Source organism: Solea senegalensis, linkage group LG1 (genome assembly GCF_019176455.1).
Source record: "Solea senegalensis isolate Sse05_10M linkage group LG1, IFAPA_SoseM_1, whole genome shotgun sequence".
In the NCBI taxonomy this organism is placed as follows: Eukaryota; Metazoa; Chordata; class Actinopteri; order Pleuronectiformes; family Soleidae; genus Solea; species Solea senegalensis.
Genome location: NC_058021.1, coordinates 5,585,729 through 5,596,762, shown reverse-complemented (window position 1 = coordinate 5,596,762; position 11,034 = coordinate 5,585,729). Strand labels below are relative to the sequence as shown.

General features: G+C 41.7%; 2 protein-coding genes across 3 annotated transcripts; both read left to right on the top strand.

Annotated features, from left to right (window-relative positions):
• The first annotated feature begins 55 nt into the window (after positions 1-55).
• zgc:162816 (uncharacterized protein LOC571260 homolog) lies at positions 56-5,346 on the top strand. The gene is made up of 10 exons (XM_044043191.1): positions 56-332; positions 1,895-2,053; positions 2,145-2,274; positions 2,609-2,759; positions 2,841-3,021; positions 3,450-3,568; positions 3,789-3,915; positions 4,286-4,348; positions 4,427-4,532; positions 4,628-5,346. Exons 2-10 carry the CDS (start codon positions 1,908-1,910, stop codon positions 4,715-4,717), a joined length of 1,113 nt encoding a protein of 370 aa, XP_043899126.1. The 5' UTR covers positions 56-332; positions 1,895-1,907; the 3' UTR covers positions 4,718-5,346.
• Positions 5,347-5,522: 176 nt separating this feature from the next.
• LOC122780327 (4-galactosyl-N-acetylglucosaminide 3-alpha-L-fucosyltransferase 9-like) lies at positions 5,523-9,379 on the top strand. 2 transcript variants are annotated; one of them, XM_044043212.1, is made up of 2 exons: positions 5,523-6,075; positions 8,021-9,379. In XM_044043212.1, the coding sequence occupies exon 2, from the start codon at positions 8,032-8,034 to the stop codon at positions 9,001-9,003; it is 972 nt and encodes a 323-aa protein (XP_043899147.1). In that variant the 5' UTR covers positions 5,523-6,075; positions 8,021-8,031; the 3' UTR covers positions 9,004-9,379. The 2 variants fall into 2 exon arrangements, with proteins under 2 accessions (XP_043899147.1, XP_043899138.1); XM_044043203.1 differs by having other exon boundaries at positions 7,912-9,379.
• Positions 9,380-11,034: the final 1,655 nt, after the last annotated feature.

Below are 11,034 nucleotides of genomic sequence, written 5' to 3'. Positions count from 1 at the left end.
AACCGGAACGTCCAAATCTGTCAATATATGTCCAACTTTGCGGAAGTGGAAGAGTTTGACCACTCAGGGACACCTTAGACGCAACGTGACCACAAGTGACTGACTGAGTGACCGTCAGAGTCGAGTTGCTCTAACGAGTCTCAAGTGAAACCCAAAATTCACAGCTTCACTGTTCAAAACAAGAGTTAAAAAGCTCAGTCATCACTCATCACTGCTCACGGGGCTTTTTTTTTCTCTCCAAATTACCGACGAAGAGGTCGAAGAGGCTTTCTGGAAAAAGAACCAGTGACATTTAGCAAGAATCCGCAAGACAGTGTACCTGCTGCCCAGCGGTGAGTTACTTTTAATGATCCTCCAACAGTTTGCTGCGAAAAGTAAAAAATAGTATATAGTTATAATGTGACCCAGTTTAGTTCTCTGTCTACGTTACATAAGCACTGCGACACTGTTTATGACGATTCCCTGTCATGTTGATTATTTTACACCTCAGTCACTTTATTAGGTACACAAGGGAAAGTGTCTGGTATGGTTTTCTGCTGTTGTAGCCTACAGATGGTCTTCTGCTTACCCCTTTTATTTAATTTTATTTAAAATGTATTCAACAAGGGTTAGGGATAGAACCCATTGAGATTTAAATATATTTTCTAAGGGTGACCTGTCCAAGAGGTCAGCAGCACACGTCATAGTAAAAATTCAACCAGCAGACGGGTTTTCTGGGCCAAGACATTTTGGCCCAGAAAACTGCTGTTCACTGGGTGTTCTTTTTTCTTTTCTTCTTTCTTTTGTTTTTGATCATTCTGTGTAAAATCTAGAGCTGGTTGTTTGTGTGAAAATCCCAGCAGATCTCTGAAATACTCAGGCCATCACAGGCACCAATAACCATCCATTTAAATTAATGTTTTACAGAGGTAAAACTTCCGTGTAGAGATAAAATCTACCCGCGTCAACCTACGTGATAATAATACCATAATGCCTCTGGTTCCTTCTTGTTTCTGCTGCTGCTTATTCCACACCTTGCGATTGATTGCGTCCAAGGCAATCTTAGTAGCTGCTGTTTTGGGGTGAGGTACCTTTTTTCAGCATCAGAGACACAAAACAAAACAGTCTGGATTATATAGATCCGATACCTTGACCAAACATGACTGGCACCCCATAAAATCCGGGAAAAGCTTGTTTTACTTGTTATGATCAGTTTTGATCTTGATGCAAATACTTTTGATGTAATGTTTGGACAGGGGAATGTCATGTATTCTTTGGTGTCTGATGTTTGCCATATCTCCAAAAGCCCCGGTGACTCACTCGTTATTGCCACTGAATTTAATACATTTAAGTACAAAGGTCTCATAAGACTGAATGCAGTACCCAGGTCACTACACAGGTCAAATCCCCCACATCAATTTGATAATAGGGTGTTTCTTATAAGTACACTCTATAAGTGTACAAATCATTGCATCACCAGTTTGTAACAAATTAAAAATAAACAAAGGGACTTTGTTTAAAAACGAGTCTTCGTCACAACTGATTAGTCACTACATTATAAATCAAACAGGTGGCAGGGAATCACACATAGTTACTATGTACTATGCACACACCACACCTTTTAAAGAGGTGGAGCAAAAGAACAAGAAACAAGAAACAATAACCACAAATAAAACATTTGGTTCTATGTAAGATCACCATTCATGGCAAGTAAAACTTGCAAATGGAAAAAATGTTTGAAAATGCCTGTACAGTTTGAAAAGGAAAAAGGTCAAAAGGGGGAGTTCTTTTTTCATGTGAATGATGCCTATATGCACCTAGTTGCTGCCATGTGAATGGCTGATGAGGTCTGTTTCGAACAAGTCATGCAGAAATATGTAATTGCATGAGAAGAATTGAGTTGTGTGTGTTCCAGTGCTGCAAGCGGTATGGAAGGGGAGCCCATCTCAGCCCTGTGTACGCCTGCTCTGGTGGTGGACGTGGACAAAGTGAAGAGAAATGCCCAAAGGATGATTGAACGCTTTCAGACACTCGGTGTCCAGCTTCGGCCCCACATGAAGACGCACAAAACCCTGTATGAATGGATGCACCGTTTCAGTCATGAGGCTCACTCATAATTATTGGATACTGTTGTGGTCTGACTGTGTGTTTGTGTTTATGTTTAGCGAATGTGCCGACATAATGACGGCTGGATCGCGGAGGTGCATCGTGGTGTCCACTCTGGCAGAGGCCACTTTCTACGCTGACCATGGATATGATGACATCCTTTATGCATACTCTGTTCCCTTTGACAAGGTCCTCTCAACTCACATTTACCTGTGTCCCTGCTCCCTTATACTAACTCTTAGTGATGTACGATATGAACATTTCAAACAAGATCACATTTTTTAGAAAAATAAAAGGTCTTCATATAATCCTGCATTTGTGGAACCAGGAGAGTAAAAAAGGTTCACTCACACCATTACAGTGATCACAGAATTTGACAAAGCTGTTTGTGCCCTAAGACTTTTGTACAGTATTGTATGTGTTTTGGAAATTTGTCACTTAATGCATGTTTTTATCTCTATGGATTCAGAATCCAGCCAGTTTTTTTCCTTTGTGTGTGTGTGTGTGTATGTTGTTGTCTTAGGTCGAGCGATGTGCAGCTCTTTCTGAGAGACTAGAACTCTTCCAAGTTTTACTGGATCACCCTGATGCTCTGGAACAGCTCAAAAAGAGACCACTGAGGGACGGTCGACAGTGGCACGTCTGGCTGAAACTGGACTGTGGCAATGGGAGAGGTAACCGGATGGGAAAATCACAACACAACAGGTTATCAGCAACTGAGTGCCTGCTGATCACATGTTTGCTCTTTGTCGTAGCTGGTGTGCTGCACTCAGACCCTGCAGCACTCAGACTGGCTCAGGCCATCGCTGAGGCGGAAGGGGTGCAGCTGACAGGAGTGTACTCTCACTGCGGGAACACCTACAACTGCAGAGGAGTAGAGCAAATACAGACTGTCGCCCGGGAAACCACGAGCTTAATTCTGCAGTTCATGGAGAAGTAAGACTGTAGTGAACTGATATTGGCATGTTCCAACTATCTTTGCGACATAACTGACTTGTTTCATTGTTGTGATTGTAAAGGAAAAGAATAACATAAAAAATGACTATCAACAGAAATGGTAAATGGCACTCTCAGTCTTGATGAGCACTCAGAGCTGCTTTACACTACACTTTTTCCATTCACCCATTTAATAAACATTCACTCACACTTTCAGTATGTGTACCCATGCACAAGCTGCTGGCACAGCTTTACGTAATCACTTTATACATCTAGTAGTTGTCTGGTAGCTCTAGGGCTAATGTTTAGTTTTTGCAAATGTAAGTTGTATCGCATTGGTGAGAATGATTGGGTTCAGGAAATGCTGAGAAGCTTTAACAGATTGAAGTATTGATGTCATGATTTTGAACTTGTGTCTTTTCTGGCAGACTGAAGGCGGTTGGCATCACCTGTAAGTCCAGCATTGGCTCCACCCCGTCCTGCAGTCACCCAGTCAAAGACATGGCACAGCTCTGCGAGGTGCACCCTGGAAACTACGTATTTTACGGTGAGTGCATGGATGTAAGTGTAGTTGTGTCGTCGTAACCGTTAGTAAAATCTCTCTGATACATTTTCATCTGGCCACCACATGTCAACGATTGTGCCACATCATTATCAGAGGTGGTCCACATTTGTCTAAAGATAGTCGCCTCAATGCCAGAAGTGTGCCACATCCACGTGCTATCTGGGTTGATATTCTGACATCTGTTATTTTTATTGGGTTGTAGATGTGCAGCAGTGTGTGATTGGTGCATGCAGTCTGGATGATGTGGCCGTGAAGATTTTGACAAGGGTCATTGGACACTGTCCTCACAGGAACCAGCTTCTGATTGACTGCGGATGGAGTGGAATCAGGTGTTTCTCTGTTTATTTCACGAATAATAATGAGACTAAACTATTCCACTCAAGTAAAAGCACATTTGAAAATTCCAGTCTCAAAATCTAATAAAAGTAATGAGTTTTGTTGTTGCCTCCGTCTGTCTTGACATTACACAAATCACTTCCTGTCGGCAGCATGGAAATGCCACTGGGCAACACAAGATCTAAACATTGTGGGAACTCTTTTGACAATGAGACAATGGTCACTTGTCTATTATTAAAGATTGTTTTAAGTAAAAGTGAAATGACAGTTGTTAAAAACCACAAAGTTCTACCTCTGCCTTACCATATTGATAAACGTGTGATTTATGGCACTATTGTAACCTTTAATCTGCCTACCACTCAGTCTGGATGGAGCTGGAAAACTTCCCACTGGATATGCTGTGATTGAAGGGCATCCAAATCTCAAGTAATGCTGTTACACTTGCATCTAATCATGGCGCTAAATCAAAGTGTGATGTGCTGATGTGACAGTTTTCTCCTCCAGGTTGTTGTCTATGACCCAGGAGCATGGTAGAGTGGAGCCCATCTCCGGTCAGCTGGACTACAGCAAATACCCCCTTGGCTCTCTGCTCACTCTGATCCCTTACCATGTTAGTACTGTTGTAGGTTTATCCAAAATTGCCACTTTGTCACCTTAACTTTGTAATTCTTCTCTTGTCTGACCATGTCTTTTGATTTCTGATAGTCATGTGCAACAGCGTTGATGCATTCTGTGTACCACGTACACTCTGAGGGTCGTCTGTTGGGGAGGTGGATACCCACTCGTGGATGGTGATCAGCCGTCCAACTCCTCACTCATACGTAACTATTCAGAGAGCGCACACCTCCACCGAGGCTGCTCAGTGTGCCACAGGGTCAATACGCTACAAAATGTCATCCAAACCTGCTCATTACTTACAGGCACATATCAGCTAGAGCAGAAGAAGAATGTTGATTGTGATTGTGTGCTGTAAGAAAATATGATGGAACTAGGAGTGTGTTATGTTCAAGTTCTTTTGTTTTTGGAGATTATTATAAAAGCAATTGTTTACATTAGGTAAATTGGATGCACAAGACCATAGGTGTGAATGTGAGAGTGACTGGTTGTTTGTCTATGGATGTGTCACCTATGATGGACTGGTGACCTGTGATAATTCGTGGTGTTTGCTCAAAGAAAACAAGGGAAGATTAGCTTCCAGTAAAATGTCATCCAATATGTACTGTGTTGTATCTACATTCTGAACAGCAGAACCTGTTTTCGATTGACAGTAGGGCTGACACAATTACTCGATTCATCGATTATAAATCAATTACAAAATGAATGGTCAACTATTTTGACAATCGATTAATCCGTTTGAGTGGTTTTAAGGACTTAACACATGTTTTCTGATTTCTCAGCTTCTTAAATGTGAATATTTTCTGGTTTCTTTGCCCCATTTAACAAATAAATCATTAAAACAATAGTTTTTGTTCAACTGCGTTATCTATTCACAAAGCCAGCCGGAAAATACACAATGATACAAGAGAAGCAAAGCCTACGTGTAGTACACGCAATGATATGATTCTCATTAATAGAAATAAAGAGAAATAGAGGGAATTATCGGCGCGATCCTGTGTATAATTTAACCAGAACAAACAGTGGTCTATGTCACAGAGTCCGTGTAACTGTGGTGCTTAACACCGTGCGTAAAGGCGCGCTGCGCGGCGGCAGCCCTCGTCTGTGGATGGAGTTTAGACATATTTGCAGCTAAGTCCTGTACGGTGTTACCGGGAGAGTCGCTGAAGACGTCTCAGCGTCATTTTTAGCTGCGTCCCTGTCAAAGTACAAAGGAAGGGAATCCACATTCACGGTTGGTTCATTTTTTGCTGCTTTAATAACCACTGTCTCTCTAAGAGCTGCTGTTTTCATGCCATCTTGGTCGAATCTCTTCTTTCTCTCCCCTTTATTCTTTCTAATACATTTTTTGAGTCACCAGCAGGGGGTGATGCAGCACCCATACTTCCCGCGGTACTGGATACCAACAGTGTAATATTCAAAGTATAACCTGTTTCTCGCCTACAACATTGCCATTGTCCCGATTGACAAGGACAATCATTGAGGACTACAGCCTAAAATAAATACTGAACAAAAGGAAAACCATCACACTTGACAAGGTCAGTAACGATTTTATTTTAAAAGGTGACCGTTCTTCTGTCACATGGTGCTTTAATAGCTTTATAATTATTGTAATAAATAATGTTAACATTGAAATCAAGTACGACTACTGTTTTAAGTATGTTCATTTATACAGGGAAAAAGAAAAGAGTTGCGAATGAATTCTAAATGTTTGTAACTGAGATGTTTATTAAACAAATAAATGTGTAAAGATGTGACGAAAAAAGTTGTAGAAAACAAAACGTCTCTGTTTAACTGTGTGGAGCTAGTAAAAAGCGGTAGAAACCAGAATTGAGTTAGTTTTAGTTTACATTACATGTCATTTAGCAGACGCTTTTATCCAAAGCGACTTACAATAAGCGCATTTAAACATATGGGTACAAATAAGAGCTAGAAGTAAAAAAGAGCTTCAATTAAGCCAAACTATGAAGTGCTAGTCATAAGTGCGACGTATAAGTTGTTGTTGTCGTCGTCGTCCGTTTAGGGTTGGGTTGGGTGGTTGGTGCAAAATCACTTGTTACAATGTAATTTATGAACAGTAAAAAAAAAAAGTAGTTGATTAAATATTCTCGCAAGGAAAGGAACGTGGCGTTGTGGCCCTTCTGATGTTATTTGTTCTTTACAACGTGGCCAAAACAGGCGGAACAGTATAGTAAATATCACGGACCTTTGAAGTCAGGATCCACTGTGTGTGCAGTCTGTGTAGATACTTGTTTTGAGTTATAGTTGAGTTGATGAACAGGTGAAATACAATACTAGGCCAAACTGGTGGGTCCAGTTATTTTGAACAAATCCGATTTTAAACATTTTGAGTACTGTTTGCTCATGTGTGTTTATATTGTAGTTATATTGTATATTATAGTTGTTGCATTTTTTTATTCTGTATTTCTTTATTTACTTCTGGCACCTGCCATTTTAATTTTCACCCCTGTCCTTCCAAATGGCATCCACTCTATGCATGAGCTTCCTGTCCACACTGCTGTACTGCTAGTGTGGAACTATCACTGAGAGAGAGAGAAAAAAAAACTTTGATCATGGAATTCCTTGGCAGATAAACTTCCCTTTATTTGTATGTTTGCTTTTGGAGTGTGACAGCTCCCTCTTGTGAGATAGAGTGTCATGGGTGGCATGGGTTTCTGTTTTGGACTGCAAACAGTCCACCATAAACTATATAATTATATACATGAAAATGATGTGACATCAAGCTCATCAACCAATTGTGGGTTGATTCAGAAATACACAGACACAGACAAGAAAACCTGTGATGATTTTGTTTTCCTTTGATTTTTTTGATTGAACAAATAAGGCACCATAATACAGTATATTGGCAAAGTAATGTCACACATTGGACAAAAACCTCGGATATACAGGAAATGAAAATAAACAAATGAGTGACAAACACATTTTCCATTTATTCAAATGATGCTCATGACCCATCCTTCTCTTTTCCTGGTTTTCTTTTTCAATGGTTGCACTTTTTCTTAACGTGTGTTTTTTTTCTTCTTGAGAATAAAGTCATAATTATTATCCAAGCAAATTCTTAAGTGCATCAAGATGAATAACTCGGGGCATTTGTCTCATCAGCACCACATTCTCATCAGCAGCAGGACTTTGAAAAGTTTGTAAAAGAAACTGTGTCTGTTTCAGGGAAAAAATCACACAGACTTGGCAAAAATCATCACTTCTTCTGTCTGGGTGCATCAAAGGGTTAAGAATGAATCCAGTAACATGCACCACCAGCTGATAGATTGAAAACATTTATCTGAAAAGTTGGATAGTCTGTTTTCATTTTACAGACATAATCATCAACATCATTTTTGTTTTTGTTTTCACAGATGGTTGTCTCTTGCAGTAAAACGCTCCTGGCGATGGTTTTGCTGTTCGGCATGTTATGCCTTTTATTATTGCTGTGCTTGATGCCACCATCTCTTCATATGTGTCCAGGTGCGCCAACGATGCCGACAGTAGCAGAAGAAGAACGTTCTGAAGACACCGTTGCCACCGAAAAGCCCATAGTCTTGCTGTGGTTCTGGCCTAATAATTACAAGTTTGATTTAACAAAGTGCCCACACTACTTTAATATTGATAGTTGCATACTGACTGCCAATAGATCCCTGTACAGCCAAGCAGAGGGAGTCATTTTCTTCCATAAAGCTATAGACGTCAGTTTGAAAAACATGCCTCAGGAGCCGCGTCCAAGTTTTCAGAGGTGGATCTGGCTCAATGTGGAATCTCCATGGAACACATGGAGGAAACCAGGTTTGCAAAACATATTCAACTTAACACTGAACTATCGACGCGATTCTGACATTGTGTTGAGGAATGAAGTGTCAATCAGGAATGAAGAGGTAAATGACTTTGTTCTGCCCAAGAAGGAGAGAGTGGTGTGTTGGATTGTCAGTAACAACAGCCCAACAACTGGAACTGGAACAAGAGAGAGATTTTACCGTGAACTGTCCAAACACATAAAGATTGACCTCTTTGGTGCTGCATTTACAGGGCGTCATTTGAGCTATGAAGAATATTACCCAACAGTTGCAAGTTGTAAGTTTTATCTTTCCTTTGAAAACTCACTCTACAAAGACTACTTTGTAGAAAAGGTAAATGGGCCCCTCGTATCAGGGACGGTCCCTGTTGTTCTGGGTCCACCGAGAGAAAACTACGAGCAGTTCCTTCCCAATGGCTCCTTCATTCACGTCAACGATTTCCCTGATGCAAAATCACTGGCAGAGTTTCTGAAGTATCTGGACAAGGATAACGACGCGTACATGGCTCACTTTGAGTGGAGGAAATACTACAAAGTTTCTCCTCATTATCTGACAATGTACGATAGATTCTATCATCACGTCTGCGTCACCTGTGACTACATTTCAAAATACAAGGAGTACCATGTTGTTAATGACCTTTATGGGTGGTACTTTTCGTGAACATTACAGGGTGACAGGGTCATCATCTGGTTTTGGTAGTGGCTATTTGACAATAAATAATTTAATTTAATATGCGGAGTCATTGAGTTTTTTCCACTGTTAGGTCACTTTATCATTTTAACACATGTTTTAGAACTTCATGAAATAATTTTGGTTAAGAGGTACATTCTAGGGTTTCTTCAGGTGTTTTACCCTACGTTTGTTTCAGAACTTGAAATTAAACTGAATCAGGTGTTTGTATAATCCCCCTGGGAATTCTTAATCTACGTTAAGAGGTTGTGTTAGAAAACTACTACCATTTTAAGTGGATTGGTTCTGTTCTCAACTGTTGTTTGATTTTATTGTTATATGAATCGAATAAAATAAGTAATCACAACGTGTAGCAGATTTTTCACTAATGCTAACATTTGCATGAATCAAAACAGCTGCAAATTAATTATCTCTCTAAAACACAATCATTTTTCAAATGTAGCAGGATGGATGAAATAACAAGGAAACAGGGTAATACTTGCAATAAGGTACAAAAACAAAACCTCGACTTTTGGCTTCTTCTTTTAGTGGTTGCTACAGCTGATAATCTGCCTCCATCTTGTCCTCTTCTGTTACAGCAACTGTCCTCACGTCCTCCTTCACAACATCCATGAACCTAATTATTTCTGGAGACTTCAATAATGTCACCCTGGACTCTACCCTGGCTGCTTTTCACCAGGTTGTCAACTGCCCCACCAGGAAGAATAGGATGATTGACTTACTGTATACCAATGCAAGCATACAGAGTCACCGCCCTACCCCCACTGAGAAATTCAGACCACAACCTGGTGTATATACAGCCCCAATACACCCCCCTGGTCAAAAGGCAGGCTGTCACCACTCGCTCCATCAGGAGATGGACTCCTGAAGCTGAGGAGGCCCTGAGAGACTGTTTTGATACCACGGACTGGGATGTGTTGCTGGGTGAGCATGTTGAGGACATTGAGGAAGCTCCGGTCCCGGAAAGCAGCAGGACCAGACCAGGTGTGTCCACGGTTCCTCAAAACCTGTGCTGCGGAACTCGGGGAGCCACTTCAATTGATCTTCAACCTGAGCCTACAACTCTGGAGAGTGCCCACCCTCTGAAAGACATCATGCATCGTTCCAGTTCCAAAGAAGAACCGGCCCAGCGAGCTGAATGACTTCAGACCGGTGGCACTTACTTCACATCTGATGAAGACTCTGGAGCGGCTCTTCCTCAACCTCCTCAGGCCTCAGGTACAGCACGCTGAGGACACTCTACAGTTTGCCTATCGGGCAGAGGTCAGTGTAGAGGATGCCATTCTCTACCTCCTACACCGAGCCCACTCGCATCTGTACAAGGGAAATGGCACAGTCAGGATCCTCTTTTTGGACTTTTCGAGTGCCTTCAACACCATCCAGCCCCTTGTACTAAAAGAAAAACTCACCAGAATGCGAGTGGACCCCTGCCTGGTAGCTTGGATTTCCAGCTACCTCACAGACAGACCACAGTACGTCAGGCTGAAGGACATCACGTCTGACACTGTGGTCAGCAACATCGGAGCTCCTCAGAGGACTGTGCTGTCTCCCATCCTCTTCACTCTGTACACTGCGGACTTCTGCTACAACTCTGAAACGTGTCACATCCAGAAGTCTGCAGATGACACGGCCATCATGGGGTGTATCAGAGACAATGAAGAGGAAGAGGAATATAGGAGCCTGGTGAGGAACTTTGTTGTCTGGTGCCACATTAATAACCTGCAGCTCAACACCTCGAAGACCAAGGAACTGGTCATCGACTTCAGGAGGGACAGACCCAGTTCAAGACCAGTTCTAATAGGAGCAGAGGAGGTGGCGGTCGTTCAGACCTACAAATATCTTGGGCTGTGGCTGGACAACAAGCTGGACTGGACAAGCAACTCAAGGCATCTGTACAAGAAGGCCCAGAGCAGGTTGTACTTCCTGAGGAGGCTACGATCGTTTAACATCTGCAAGAAGCTCCTGTGGATGTTCTACCAGTCTGTGGTTGCCAGTGTTCTC

Excerpts from the sequence above, each read along its gene's own strand:
- zgc:162816 (XM_044043191.1), top strand. The coding sequence starts at position 1,908 with ATGGAAGGGGAGCCCATCTCAGCCCTGTGTACGCCTGCTCTGGTGGTG. Across the intron at positions 3,022-3,449 it reads ATTCTGCAGTTCATGGAGAA|ACTGAAGGCGGTTGGCATCA; the intron begins GTAAGACTGTAG and ends CTTTTCTGGCAG. Across the intron at positions 4,349-4,426 it reads GAAGGGCATCCAAATCTCAA|GTTGTTGTCTATGACCCAGG; the intron begins GTAATGCTGTTA and ends TTTCTCCTCCAG.
- LOC122780327 (XM_044043203.1), top strand. The coding sequence starts at position 7,912 with ATGGTTGTCTCTTGCAGTAAAACGCTCCTGGCGATGGTTTTGCTGTTC.